Genomic DNA, 15249 nt, shown 5'->3' with positions numbered 1-15249 from the left:
AGCGAACATAAAACATGTAGTTAAGAATTCTTCAATGTAATAGAATATTTCACAAATCACAACCAAATTGTACTTTCTCTACAAAGACGTAAAGAATTTTTCTATGGACAATTTCCGAAGATCACAAGAACTGCTTCACGATGGCACTATGACTATGGGGAAAATTACTGTCGACATTATCGTAAACTGTAATACATTGCCAAATCGAAGGTCATACATGTAATTCTTCTTCACATATAGTGGTGACCCCATTTAAAACCACAATTAACAACTTCCTAAGGACGGGTTTATAAATACAAAAAATACTAGATTATTTTGCGACAGAATTGCAGGGGTACAGACGTCACGGCTACAATCGCAACATTTGTTACAGGTATGTAACACATCAAATAACATAAGGAAGTACAAAATAATATACGGTGAAACATACCTCTCAGCTTACCTTAGGCCTGGACGAGCCTGGTATGGTATTTATCAAACCATCGTGGGCTGCCCGATATCTCTGCGGTGCTGGAAGGACTGTACGGCCGCCAAGCATGGTCCATCCGCGCTGTCTTTCGTACAGGACCAGAAAGCCCGGTGTACTGGGCTGATGTGGCCATAACTCTCTACGGGGGATCTGATAGTTTTTCCCCGCCGGCTCAACTGGTAGCCCGATGTGTCAGTGTCATGCCTGTAGAGTTTTTGCCAAGAGGTCCCTACCAAGCACACTTCTGTTCCACCACACAGCTACAGCCTGACTGGTTTAGACTTTTGTGAGAAAGTAAGTAAAAGGAATGGAAGCTCCGCCCCTACAGTAGTATCCTGTTTCCTAGATTCCATCCTATTGGCCTATCTTAGAATAACAGTAACTTTAACTGGGGTATCTATTACCTCAGAGTAATATACACCACCCATCCAGGTGTCCGGCGTGATTAATTATTGCCATCTGCCATCCCCCACCATGGACAGTAGTATCCTGTTTCCTAGATTCCATCCTATTGGCCTATCTTAGAATAACAGTAACTTTAACTGGGGGTATCTATTACCTCAGAGTAATATACACCACCCATCCAGGTGTCCGGCGTGATTAATTATTGCCATCTGCCATCCCCCACCATGGACAGATCACATAGAGAGAAATTATACTTTCTTTGGGAACCCAGGATAGGTCAAAGAAGTCCGAGGAGTAACTAAATTGACAACCTCACATCAGACGTAAATTACAGTCTCTGATGGAGGAATATAGAGTGAAGTGGAAAGTGTTTTTTGTTGGTTCGAGCGGGAATTTGACCAAAGTAAAGTAAAGTAACTAAGTATATCATCATATTGCCGGGGAAGAAGGGCTGACATGTATACAGCCTCACACCTCCTCCATGCATCCTGTAAATTCCACTATGTACAGGCACGCGTTTATAAAATAATAATCTGTTTTTCCTATTATTGTAATGGAGATTTCTAGCTCCACAACATGCAATAATAATCATTCAGTCGTGGCCTTGGCAATGATCTTTTATTGTCTGCCTCGTTATCTGTAGCCCCGCCTTCACACACGGTCCGGATTGGCCACCTAGGATCCGCCCCAGAAGCCAAAGGAATTTCATTCGTACTAAACTAGTGAAGAACTCTGTATTATATAGGCACCAACTGACTAACCTCCAAGCAGATCCCAGGGTGGTATAAGACAGCCAAGGGTGGCGTATCGGACCATCTTTAGCAACCATTTTCCATTATGGACATGCTTAAGTGTGCAAAAGCTAGATATGCGTAGAATCTTTAGAACTGCCATATGTTGTAAATGTGAGTAGTTAAGAATATTGTACCGTAAGCCCCACCTTTAGGGAGGTACCTTCTGCCCAGCTTGACAGGGTTTGACAAATAGACTGACAAATAGCCCCTGACAATTTGGTAAACACGGAACAAAAAAACCTAACATTTTTAGAGGGCTGTTGGAAACAGAACTTGGTGTATGAGTATGTCGGTAAGAATGGACTTCCAAAATTTTCAGGTTTTATCGCATGAGGTGAGGCGCACTTTACCTGAGCACCTGCTAATTTACGCCAGGCAATACATGGCAATAAAGTAATATGGTTTGTTTAAACTGTTACAGGTCTAACACGAGTACAGTCCCGCACACGTCAGCCGAGGTTGATGATGGTGGAAAGAAGCCGCATGCAATACTCAAACTCAAAATACATCCGTTGTTTATCAAGCTAAATTGAATGCATGTTGAATATAGTTAGCAAGGTACATTGTATGCGACATTGTGTATGTTTGGTCGGGATTCGAACTCCCAACCTCTTGGTCCAGAGGCACGGTCATAAGGTATAGGAGAGACATGCTGTGTTTTAATTTAGGTCACTGACCGACACCAGGGATTGTACGATATTTACCGGGGGTGGGCTGGTACGTTGACGGGAGATGCACAAATAAAATCGGGGCCACCAACCAACATATTACAGAAAAAAACCGTCGCCAGAGTCTTTTTTAAGACTCAACTTGTTTAGTACTGCGACTGAGTTGAAAATATTCTAAAAATTCCACGAATGCATTCCCTGGGGAACTAAATTTTGTCAATAAGATAACTAAAAAACGGCTAGATGGATTGATTTTCATACTTGGTGAGTCCATAGGGTGTGACTACATCTAGAAATGATAAGATTTTTGGCCCCCTAGTGGCTTCCCTTGGTACTGCAGCGAAACTTCCGGTTTTGATATCTCGTGATCTGGACATGCTAAGGTCATGAATGTTGGATGGTAGGTAGCTCTTGTGCTTGGAAAGAAGTCACGCGAGTTAAGGCCCCCTAGCAGCTTGTTCTGGAACTGCAAGACAGTTTGTTTAAAAAATTCAGGGGAGGATAACTATAAAAACGGTCGACGGCTCGTCATGATTTTTGGTATGTGTTATTAAAATAAAAATCATAAACGACTTAAGAAAATGAATATAGTAAAAAAGCTGGTTGGAATAAGAACTATTAAGCCAGAATGCATGCAAAATCTTAGAAAACTGATTATATTATATCACTTCAACATATCGACATTATGTACAGTGTACTGTTGTTACTACAAAGCACGTAGTAAACGCAGGTTACCCCACCAAGGACGCAATGCGAATGTCTGACACGTATCATTACATAAAGATACATTATGTAACAAATTAACTCTTCAAAAAGGCTTACAAAATTTAACAAAATACCAGCGAAGGCTTATCTACAAACTTATCACTGGTGAAGACCACTTCATTTATCAACCAATAATTTAATTACAAACTCATAATGGGTATATTCCACTAAAATATCATATTTGTAGGTACCTGATGTAAATAAAGAGAATGATTGTTGATGTAAAGTAATCTTTTGCTCTGGTACTTCATAGAACCGATATTATACGCGTAGGTGGGATTTTAATTAAGTTTTCTCGAAATTTGTCTACTGCTTCTCTTACTACGCATTCAATTGGCATGACTGTATAATATCATACATGCACATATGTGATCCCTCCTCAGTATTGCCGCATGCTGGCGGTACAAATGGACCGACAGTGAGGTTCTCTGACTGAAAACGTTTGCTGTCAACATGGGACCATGCTGAGGTATTTCTATCTGATTTTATCTATACACAAACACTAGTACGCAAGCACGCACACATATGTACACAAGTCATGCACACATACAAACGCGCGCGCACACACACGCACACGCACACTCACACATGCACCCGCAAACATACATGACGCGCACACACACTGACAATTAATTCTTTTGTTGTTCATGTTGTTTGTACGTGACTGTACAACAAGGAAACAAAACATAGAAAAGTTTTTGATAATAATCATGGGCACTATTTTTCTATATTCTTGATATAAATTGGTAATTTTTCGTTCATACATACAGCCCGGCCGGGTCCCGGTTTGGAAATGTGACCTTATCATAAAAGGATGCAGTTCAGTAAGCTTGAGTCACATTTGAAACGGGGCCTGCTCGGCATGTTCTCGGTGTAGAGGCCGGCCGGCGTCATGAAGCCGAGCGTGTGCCGGCTGTCAAGGTCACAATTAAATGTTCTTTTACGGCGCTGAGGCGGCTTCTATTTCAAATTCACAACTTTTGATCCCTTTGACGGCCGGGTAATCTTAGGGACCCGTCCGGTGCCCGGTCAGTCTACCGTCTTGACTCGTTCGGAGTGCAGTAGGGTGCCAACCGGCTCTAGCAGTTCGGCCGGGCAGCTTTTGGGTCTCTGTCGGGGCCAAGGGGTGATCCTGGCGGGTCCCTGGCTGATATATGCTGGGTTCGAGGTTACGGCTTCGTCCCGGCGTGCTATTCCCACCGGGGCTCGGGGTGATTTTAAGTTTGAGTTAAAATCAATTCGGCGACCGCGCGGGGCCAAAAATAGGCCGGCAGCCGTCGGGAAGCCCGCCGGTCTCCATCCAGGTCTCGTTCGGTAGTGCCAAAAAAAACAGGCCCTTTCTTTAAACCTACGCTTTAACTGCGCTTTCATAATGTTCCAACGCAGAAATGTCGTCTCCTAAGAAAAAGCCACTTATGGAAGAAACGTCCCTGAAAGGGGAGGGGGTAGAGGAAGACGTGGGCACTGAGAAAGAGCCATGGTCAAAAGAAAAGGAGGATGAAAAGGAAGACGAAGGTACGAAGGAAAAACCAAAGTCGAAAGAAAAGTCACCGAACGGGAAGGATGCCTACGTCAGCTCCTCAGCTCCCCGGACCGAACCCAACATCTACACCGCAGCTCCAAAGCCCCCAAAAGGGAAAGAAGAGGTGGAAACCCACAAAAAAGATCCGAAAGTCAAGCACAAGGATGCCAAGCCTACCAACAATGCGTATGAACATACGTTCGCCAAGACACCCAAAAAGGAGGCATCTTCTGGTTTGTATGGGAACAGAAAGCGTGCCGCTGCTCGTAACTACACACCCCTCGAGCCGCGCTACCTCCACATGGGGGACCACGTCGTGGCGTGTTCGGGGCACAAGGAAGATTCCAGCTCAGATGTCAACGACAAGTCAGAAAACGTCTACAACCACCCCGAGGAAGTAAGCTTTTGGTACAAGGCTAAAGGTACGTTTAGAAACTTAAAAAACTACTTAGGCCACAGCATCTTGCAGTTGATTCAGAATCTATTTTTTTTTTGCAAATCAGAAAACAATGGACATGGCGAATCCGAGAAACAACAAATTAAATTGGTGTGGCCGGCCTTATCAGAAAAAAATTGAAGGTTACTATAATTTGACTAATTCTAAATTACTGTATAAAAGTACTGTACAAAAATGAAAAAAAAAACTAGATTGAGATTGTACAGATTAGAGTACTTCTTGGTGCAATATATAGGAGAGACTATGCTTTTAGTTTTGAATAGTTGCTAGCAACAAGAAGGTTTAGCAAATGATAAGATTTACAATCGTTAATTTTGATTCATGATTGATGTAAATTATGCCAAGGTCGCATTAGTCGTAGGTCTTCGTATGGTTTTTATGTCGCAGTGTTTTCAGAAAGGCTGTTAAGGATCTAAATCTAAAGCAGTCTTTTCGGTCTGAATTTTCAAGGACACATGCACTACTATCGATATCCCAAGAATGTCTTCAGTTTGGGATTGCATGGTGATTTACAACAATTGTACGACGTATGTGCCCCGTAGTGTGTGTTTTCATGTAGGTATGATTTTTATAGTGTCTCTGTAATTTTCATATAGTGCATATTGTATGTAGGGCGCAATTTGGGCTAACCTGGTCTGTGAGTCCCTTTCCCAATAAAACTTAAACTTGGGATATCCAGGTTTGATGTTTTGCCCTTTTTAACTTCTGTCCTATCCCAGATCGTGTTAAGGAAATGTGGAACCGTATGGTATCCGGCAGGGTGTTCTGGCTTACACTTGGGTGCTCCCTTCTGATCATTGGGTCATGTGTTACCGCTACCATCCTGGCTACTTATCTTGTACCTGAGAAGAAGGTGGGCTTATTACCTGTGTGTGTGTGTGTGTGTGTGTGTGTGTGTGTGTGTGTGTGTGTGTGTGTGTGTGTGTGTGTGTGAACAACATAACTCGAGAAGGCTTTAATGGATTATCTTGATATTTGGTAGTTAGGTGCGTAGGTCTTGATGAGAGCTCGACATGATTAGATTTTGGGTACCCTAGCGGCTTGTTATGGTACCGCATCTGAACTTCTTATTTTGATATCTCGTGATCTGGACCATGATTTTTACAAAAGATAAGGCTACAAAATATTATCATATTGGCTCATCATGGAAACACCCCACTTTCGTGAATGACATGGAATTGTCTATTCTGGTTTGGGATTCAAAGAGCGAAGATGCCGTGTTGGTCGGAGCGCTCGCCGGTCAGAAGAAGACGGGTACCCCTTGGGTGATGACGCCTGACAGGGATGACAACTCTACCGTTCCCTACTCGACTGCGCCCTCGGTCCCGCCCTCGGCCCCACCCTCGGCCTTGCCACTGAAGCTCACGAAGCCAGGCACTCCCTTGTCGACGATTCTACACAAGGAAAACGGCTCCGAAGTTGCTAATTCGACTTCATCCTCTTCACCACCGATGAAAATGAAGTCCAGTGCTCCTCAACTGACGACGCTCTACAAGGGAAACATCTCGACTTCTGTCGTTCCGACGTCGCCTTCTGCATTTGGATCAAACTCTGTTGCAAACACCAACTTGACTGCAACCTTGCCAACAACCGCCGGGCCTCTGACTACCACAGGTTAGCAATGTTGACAACATTGACTCAATAGCAAAGCTAAGTTGTACAGCAGCTCGGTACGTCATGCGGCCCGTCTGCATGCTGTGCGCAATTATAATAGAATATAAGATTATTTGGTTGGATTTCCGGCTGATTTCTGCCAAAATACACTCTTTGACTTTGTCAAGGCATATACATATTGAGAAGAGCCTCTTGCTTCAAGGACAAAACCCAAAATGACTGTGAATCAGCAATGGTACAATTATAGGAAACAACTTTTGCTTGTTGCCATTGCACAAGAAAAACACAGATGCTGTTTTATTAAATAACAGCGTTTTTTTCCTCTGCAGACGTGGATGAATGTGCCAAGAAGCCCTGTCTGCATGGGGCCTGCGTGAACCAAGATGGCGGATACAACTGCACCTGCACTCCTGGATGGACTGGACAGAATTGTCAGCATGGTACATGGATTTGTTGTATAAACATTGATTGAAATTGTTGGTTTCTTACATATTACTTCGGCTATATACACAATGTATCTTCATGTTTCAACATAGATGTAAACGAGTGTACCGGAAACCCATGTCAACATGGACGCTGTGAGAACCAAAATGGCAGATACAACTGTACCTGCACTTCCGGATGGACTGGACAGAATTGTCAGCAAGGTGTTCTGAGTTCCGTACTTCTAACTAATGCAATAATAACCATGAGCACAGAATCTGTAGGCTGTTTTATTATCATACAAACTGCTTCAGTGCGCAAAGACAATACCTCTTTTCTGTTTTCACACAGATATCAATGAGTGCACCAGCAAACCCTGTCAACATGGAACTTGTGTGGACAAAGATGGCGGATTCAAATGCACCTGCAAACCTGGATGGACTGGACAGAACTGTCAGCAAGGCGAGTACTTAACCTTTATGGAATTCTTCACACTGCATTTACAGTAACTCGGCTCAAAATTGCTTCAATGCACAATGACAAGACCGTCATTTTCGTTTACACACAGACATTGATAAGTGTACCAGCAAACCCTGCCAACATGGGACCTGTGTGAACCAAGATGGCGGATACAAATGCACCTGTGACCCTGGATGGACTGGAAAGAACTGTCAGCAAGGCGAGTACATTAAAATCATATTATATCAACCATATATCCTGCCATCGTGGACTGTAAATCATCTCAATATTGACTCCATGAGAATGAATGAGCCACTTTTTTCCACGTTTTCGCACAGACGTCAATGAGTGCACCAGCAAACCCTGCCAACATGGAACCTGTGTGAACCAAGATGGCGGATACAAATGCACCTGTGACCCTGGATGGGATGGAAAGAACTGTCAGCAAGGTGAGTTCTTTCTTCCGGCCATCATATAAACCATATCCATACATTCTATCATCGTAGGCTCAATATTGGTTACATGTGTGTTAATGGCACCCCTTTTCCGTTTTCACACAGACATAAATGAGTGTGTCAGGAACCCTTGTCAACATGGAAGCTGTGTGAACCAAGGTGGCGGATACAAATGTACCTGCACTCCTGGATGGACTGGACAGAACTGTCAGCAAGGTGAGTATTTTCCTTTTCTACAAGGATAACCATATACAGTACATTTGCAGGGTGTAACTCGTCTAAAAAACACATTTTCGTTTTCACACAGACATTGATGAGTGTACCAGCAAACCCTGCCAACATGGACGCTGTATGAACCAAGATGGCGGATACAAATGTACCTGCTCACATGGATGGACTGGACAAAACTGTCAGCAAGGTGACTTCTTTACCATTCCCAGTATGTAACTTGGCTCAAAATTGATTCAATGCACAATGACAAGACAGTCATTTTCGTTTCTACACAGACATAAATGAGTGTGCCAGACACCCATGTCAACATGGAAGCTGTGTGAACCAAGATGGCGGATACAAATGCACCTGTGACCCTGGATGGACTGGACAGAACTGTCAGCAAGGCGAGTACATTAAAATCATATTATATTAACCATATATCCTGCCATCGTGGACTGTAAATCATCTCAATATTGACTCCATGAGAATGAATGAGCCACTTTTTTCCACGTTTTCACACAGACATCAATGAGTGTACCAGCAAACCCTGCCAACATGGCCGCTGTGTGAACCAAGATGGCGGATACAAATGCACCTGTGACCCTGGATGGGATGGAAAGAACTGTCAGCAAGGTGAGTTCTTTACTTTTCGGCCATCATATCAACCATGTCCATATACTCTACCATCGTAGGCTCAATATTGGTTACATGTGTGTTAATGGCCTCCCTTTTCCGTTGTCACACAGGCATCAATGAGTGTGTCAGGAACCCATGTCAACATGGCCGCTGTGTGAACCAAGGTGGCGGATACAAATGTACCTGCGCTCCTGGATGGACTGGACAGAACTGTCAGCAAGGTGAGTATTTTCCTTTTCTGCCATGATAACCATATACAGTACATTTGCAGTATGTAACTCGCCTCAAAAACACATTTTCGTTCTCCCACAGACATAAATGAGTGTGCCAGGAACCCATGCCAACATGGACGCTGTGTGAACCGAAATGGTGGATTCAAATGCACCTGCTCACATGGATGGACTGGACAGAACTGTCAGCAAGGTGACTTCCTTACCATTCCCAGTATGTAACTCGGCTCAAAATTGATTCAATGCACAATGACAAGACAGTCATTTTCGTTTTCACACAGACATCAATGAGTGTGCCAGCAAACCCTGCCAACATGGGACCTGTGTGAACCAAGATGGCGGATACAAATGTACCTGTGACCCTGGATGGGATGGAAAGAACTGTCAGCAAGGTGAGTTCTTTACTTTTAGGCCATCATATCAAACATATCCATATACTCTACCATCGTAGGCTCAATATTGGTTACATGTGTGTTAATGGCCTCCCTTTTCCGTTTTCACACAGACATAAATGAGTGTATCAGGAACCCATGTCAACATGGGACCTGTGTGAACCAAGGTGGCGGATACAAATGTACCTGCACTCCTGGATGGACTGGACAGAACTGTCAGCAAGGTGAGTATTTTCCTTTTCTACAAGGATAACCATATACAGTACATTTGCAGGGTGTAACTCGTCTAAAAAACACATTTTCGTTTTCACACAGACATTGATGAGTGTACCAGCAAACCCTGCCAACATGGACGCTGTATGAACCAAGATGGCGGATACAAATGTACCTGCTCACATGGATGGACTGGACAAAACTGTCAGCAAGGTGACTTCTTTACCATTCCCAGTATGTAACTCGGCTCAAAATTGATTCAATGCACAATGACAAGACAGTCATTTTCGTTTTCACACAGACATAAATGAGTGTGCCAGGAACCCATGTCAACAAGGACGCTGTGTGAACCAAGATGGCGGATACAAATGTACCTGTGACCCTGGATGGACTGGACAAAACTGTCAGCAAGGTTTGTATTTGCTTATACACTGCATTCGCGGGCTGTAGTTTGGGTCTAAACAGTGTGCAATGACAAGTAACATTTTCGTTTTCACACAGACGTGAATGAGTGTGACGTCGGGAAACCGTGTCGACATGGAAGCTGTGTGAACCAAGATGGCGGATACAAATGCAACTGTAAACCTGGATGGACTGGACTGTCCTGTCAGAAAGGTTTGCTTTTTCCTTTTCCGCAATTATAACCATATACGTTACATTTACGGGCTGTAACTAGGCTCAAAATTGCTTCAATGCGCAATGACAAGACACATTTCCGTTTTCACACAGACGTGGATGAGTGTTACGTCACGAAACCGTGTCGACGTGGGACCTGTGTGAACCAAAATGGCGGATACAAATGCCACTGCTTACCTGGATGGACTGGACAGAACTGTCAGGAAGGTTTGCATTTCTATTGAATGTTAACCATATACATTGCATTTGCGGGACGTCTTCCGGCTCAAAGCTGTCTCAGTGCGCAATAACAAGACACATTTTAGTTTTCACAAAGACATAAATAAGTATTCAAGGGACCTGTGTGAACTTGAATGGCAAAATACAAATGCATCTGTGACCCTAGATTGACTGGAAAGAATTGTCAGCCAGGTTAACTCTGTACATATAATTTATACATTCAATTTTACATGCGTATACAAAATACTATACTATATAACGTATATCGTCTTTTCCCCTAATCTATTCCATTCTTGATCTCAGTCTAGGTGTTATGCCTATAATAAGCATGGAATATGTTTAGTGACAAAAGACCCTCTCTGGCCAATGGATACTGCCTGGCCAATTTGATACTACCTTTTGCTACCCTAGAATCTGCTTGGAGATAAGCATTTTGTGCCTCGGCATGCATTTCTCTGGCACTGCTGTTGTTTTAGTGGTTGTTTGACAATTAATTATTTCAAGTTATACTGTTTTGCCCCCAGCCTTGTTAGACATAACGTTAAATGATAGCCGATATGTCGATGACAATAGATGGCTAACAGTTAAGTTTATTTGTTGACGAGATCATTTTTACACAGACATAGATGAGTGTGCCATGAAAATGAAACGGTGCCTAAATGGACGCTGTGTGAACCAAATTGGCGGACACCCAGGGTACAGATGCGCTTGCCAGACTGGATGGACTGGACAGAATTGTCATCAGGGTCAGATCTTTTCTACATTCAGCACAGTGATAAAACGTGTTAATGTATTACATATTCTTTCCAGAACAAAGCAATGCTGTGATTGCTATACTGAATTCATTTTATACTGTAATTACAATTTCTCTGATGTTGCATATGTATTGTGCACGGTGTGTAAATTGATTTATATTTTAAAATCAGTCTATGGAAGCACACGATAGTCTTCCCCTGCCAGGACTATTATAGAAGCTATTCAGAGATCAAATACTACCTTATTGTCACAATAATATTACCACACAGAAAGCAAATCCCGTGAAAATTGTAGACTGCTGCTTGAGCCTCCAAACAGATCTTTTGGTGGCTGCAAAGACGTACAGAATCAAATTGGCAGGCTGTATTCCTTTGCCATTTCGCCAGCCAAATAGTAACTGTCTGGCAAAGGGATACAGCCTGAAAATTTGATTATGTCTTTGCAGCCACCAAAAGATCTGCTTGGAGACTATAGTAGAATGTTGTATATACGAAGGGGAACGAATTCAAGTTGACAAATGTTTATTGTACCTTATCTATTGCCCCATGCACAGTTGTGGACCAGTGTATCGGAAACCCATGTAAACATGGACGCTGCGAGAACCGAATTGGCGCATACAAATGCATTTGCACTCCTGGATGGAAGGGGCAGAATTGTCAGCAAGGTGCATGACTCAATTTATTCCCTACATTCACTTCGATTGAAAGTGTGGATTTCGTACATATCACTTCACATTTTTACAACTTCCCTGCATGTTTTATGTGTAACACAGACGTGAATGAGTGTACCAGAAACCCATGTAAACATGGAAGCTGTGTGAACCAGTATGGCGGATACAAATGCACCTGTGCTCCTGGATTGACTGGAAAGAATTGTCAGCAAGGTGCATGAATTTATTTCATACACTCACTTCGATTGAAAGTGTTGATTTCTTATATATCTGTTCACGCTTTTTGCACAATACCCCTGTATATTTTATGTGTAACACAGACATGAATGAGTGTAACAGACACCCATGTCAACATGGCGGCTGTGTGAACCAAAACGGCGGATACAAGTGTACCTGCTCACCTGGATGGACTGGACAGAACTGTCAGCAACGTGCATGAGTTTTTTTATACATTCACTTCGATTGAAAGTGTTGATTTCTTATATATCTCTTCACACTTAATGCACAATAACTCGTGTGTTTTACGTGTAAAACAGCCGTGAACCAGTGTACGAGAAACCCATGCCAACATGGACGCTGTGTGAACCAAGATGGCGGATACAAATGCACCTGTGACCCTGGATGGACTGGACAGAACTGTCAGCAAGGTGCATGAGTTTATTTCCTACATTCACTACTGATTTCTTGTATATCTCTTCACGCTTCATTCACAATACGTCTATGTGTGTTTTACGTGTAAAACAGGCATGAGCCAGTGTACCAGAAACCCATGTAAACATGGAAGCTGTGTGAACCAATACCAATTCAGAGGATACAAATGTCTCTGCTCACCTGGATGGACTGGACAGAACTGTCAAATTGAAGGTACACGAGTTTATTTCCTGCATTCACATATGTTTTGTAATGTTAAAAGTTTTTGTGTATAGGTGTGTAGTGGTGTCTTTTTTCTTTGAATATAGGCACGTTTTTACATCATCCATATGTATCTCTTTTTCAGTCTATCTGGAGTAAACAAAGAAGATTAGTCGCGAAAGTACAGAGTACCTTTGTTGAAATGAATGTAATTTCAGTAACCTAAGACTATAAAGCATTGAATTAATGTTTTTTTTATTCACAGACATCAAAGCAGACCTTTACGCTAGCAAAGAAATTATGAAGATAAAAGTCTTCTTTTATGTCTTACATGTTACAAGACATGTAACAAATAAGGTTGGATGAAATAAGTTTTTTCTTCTCTTATTTACCCAGGGAGCGAATCTAAATTTTTTTGCTAGAAAGAGTATCGGTTTTCTCTGCAAGTCACATCTTTCAAGGCTAGCAGGCTTTTATTAGGATTTATTTTCCTTATCATGAAATTTACGAACGTAAGACACTTCCAACATATTGTCACGAAGTAAAGAATACCTTTGAAAGTAATTCTACCACTTCACAACATTATATTCAAATTTTTTCTGATATAGCATGTAGGTCTGAGCCAAGAGTTGACTTCTTGTATTTGTCAGAAATTTGTTGGAAACTGAAACCTGGATTCTTCTAAGAACCAGTTTTCTCAAGAAATTTGTCGGAATCTCCTTTGTATAATCCCTCAATCTTTTTTTCATTACAGTCAAACAGTGTAAGGCTGGATGGAAGGAACATGACAACAACTGCTACAAGCTGATGACACATAAAGTCAGCTGGAATGAAGCGAACAAACAGTGCAAGAACTTGGGTGCAAATCTCGCTTCCGTCCGAAAGCAACAGGATGTAAAAGTTTCTGAAAGACTTCGCCTCTACAGGTGGGTTGCACAGAGGCCATGTGTATTTTTTACTTTACACATGTATACACAATCACACACACACACACACACACACACACACACACATACACAAAAAATTATGCGACACATATCTTTCCATGCGATATGAATCAAATTTGAGTTCAATCTGAATTCAATTGACTGCTAACTGCTAACCAGCAACCCCGACTACTTCCGGAACACCAGCCAACCACCAGCCAACCATGGCCGAACCTCCCGCCTACACACGAATGTTTTAAACATTTTGAAGCGTTCGGATAGCTCTGCCGAAACAGTAGCCGACCTTCCGAACACCAGCCGACCTTGCTCCCGACACCATGGAGTCAGGCAGTCGGGATGCAGTTTCCGGCCATGTGTTACAGGGGCTTTAGACATAACAAGTTAAACGTGGCATCACAAGACGTCTAATAAATGGAAATAGAAGAAGGTCGTTCTATTTTATTGCAGCTCCTGAGGGCCAGGGAGCATTTAATCTCCCGCAGGTCTGGATTGGACTGAAACTTCACGGCAGTGAATGGAAATGGCCGGATGGATCGCCGCTTACCTACGCGAGATGGGCTCCGAGAGAACCTTCCAAATGCTTCGGCGTCTTCAACTGCGAACCATGTGTCGGAATGTACTTCAAAGTACGCGTTGTCTTTTCTTCATTTTGTTTAATTTAACTCAGCTGTTCTCATGGTTAGCGAAACAAGCCTTGTCCCAGGATTCAGAGGATGCCATTCATATACATGATCTTAGATCCGACTCTTTTCCAACAAAATTGAAACAGAGAAATCAGTTACAGTATAACTTTACAACACGTCTAAAATTTAATGCTTGCTATTTTTTCAACAGAGCGGTAAAAACTGGATTCTTGGCAAGAAGAGGAAGAGAGGCGAGTGGAACAATGCAAAATGTGAGAGTGAATTCGCTTTTATTTGCGAGAGTCCAAAATGACACTGACCAAAGTAACAAAAAAAAATCAACTTTGTATCGAGGAATGTAGACTTGACCGAAAATTTGTGGTCTTATTTCTAGAATCTTTAAAGTGTCTTTTACTGGTAGAAAACACCTACGGTGTCTTAAACACATGGTAAAGAAAATTACTAGAATGTCTCGAGGAGTTAGAAACTACTTTGGACCGATTGAAAGTTTGTGATCTTATGTCTATAATCTTTAATGTACGTTTTTAATGCTGGAAAAAACTGCTCTTCACTACACTTAATAACTAAAAGAAAAGCAAATGTTTGTATTGAGGACTGAAGGAATTTGGTTGGTGAAGTTAGTTTTTGACTTTTGAAATAGGATTCCCGGTGCATTTTTTAAATAATTGTAGTAATTAGAGCATTCAGACAATTTTGTGAACTAGTTTGGACTGAGAGTTTATAATGTTGTTTCTGAAATCTTTAATATATACCTTTGATCGTACCAAACACCCTTTGTGGACTTTGAACTTTGTAAAGGGAATACACAGC

The 15249-nt window shown here is 42.2% G+C and overlaps 1 protein-coding gene across 1 annotated transcript; it reads left to right on the top strand.

Annotated features, from left to right (window-relative positions):
• Positions 1-4489: 4489 nt before the first annotated feature.
• LOC109467292 (fibropellin-1-like) lies at positions 4490-14589 on the top strand. Its single transcript, XM_019765235.1, has 26 exons — positions 4490-5045; positions 5800-5933; positions 6286-6694; positions 7024-7134; positions 7231-7341; positions 7469-7579; positions 7686-7796; positions 7915-8025; positions 8137-8247; positions 8339-8449; positions 8538-8648; positions 8767-8877; positions 8991-9101; positions 9193-9303; positions 9392-9502; positions 9616-9726; positions 9818-9928; positions 9993-10127; positions 10217-10330; positions 10445-10558; positions 12099-12209; positions 12317-12427; positions 12533-12643; positions 12741-12860; positions 13603-13774; positions 14243-14589. Exons 1-26 carry the CDS (start codon positions 4490-4492, stop codon positions 14247-14249), a joined length of 3648 nt encoding a protein of 1215 aa, XP_019620794.1. The 3' UTR covers positions 14250-14589.
• Positions 14590-15249: the final 660 nt, after the last annotated feature.

This window comes from Branchiostoma belcheri, unplaced genomic scaffold, assembly GCF_001625305.1.
Source record: "Branchiostoma belcheri isolate BF01 breed outbred unplaced genomic scaffold, Haploidv18h27 scaffold18, whole genome shotgun sequence".
Classification (NCBI taxonomy): Eukaryota; Metazoa; Chordata; class Leptocardii; order Amphioxiformes; family Branchiostomatidae; genus Branchiostoma; species Branchiostoma belcheri.
Note: the sequence above shows the minus strand (reverse complement) of the source record. Positions and strands in the feature narration are given on the sequence as shown.

Excerpts from the sequence above, each read along its gene's own strand:
- LOC109467292 (XM_019765235.1), top strand. The coding sequence starts at position 4,490 with ATGTCGTCTCCTAAGAAAAAGCCACTTATGGAAGAAACGTCCCTGAAA. Across the intron at positions 8,450-8,537 it reads TGGACAAAACTGTCAGCAAG|ACATAAATGAGTGTGCCAGA; the intron begins GTGACTTCTTTA and ends GTTTCTACACAG. Across the intron at positions 12,644-12,740 it reads TGGACAGAACTGTCAGCAAG|GCATGAGCCAGTGTACCAGA; the intron begins GTGCATGAGTTT and ends CGTGTAAAACAG.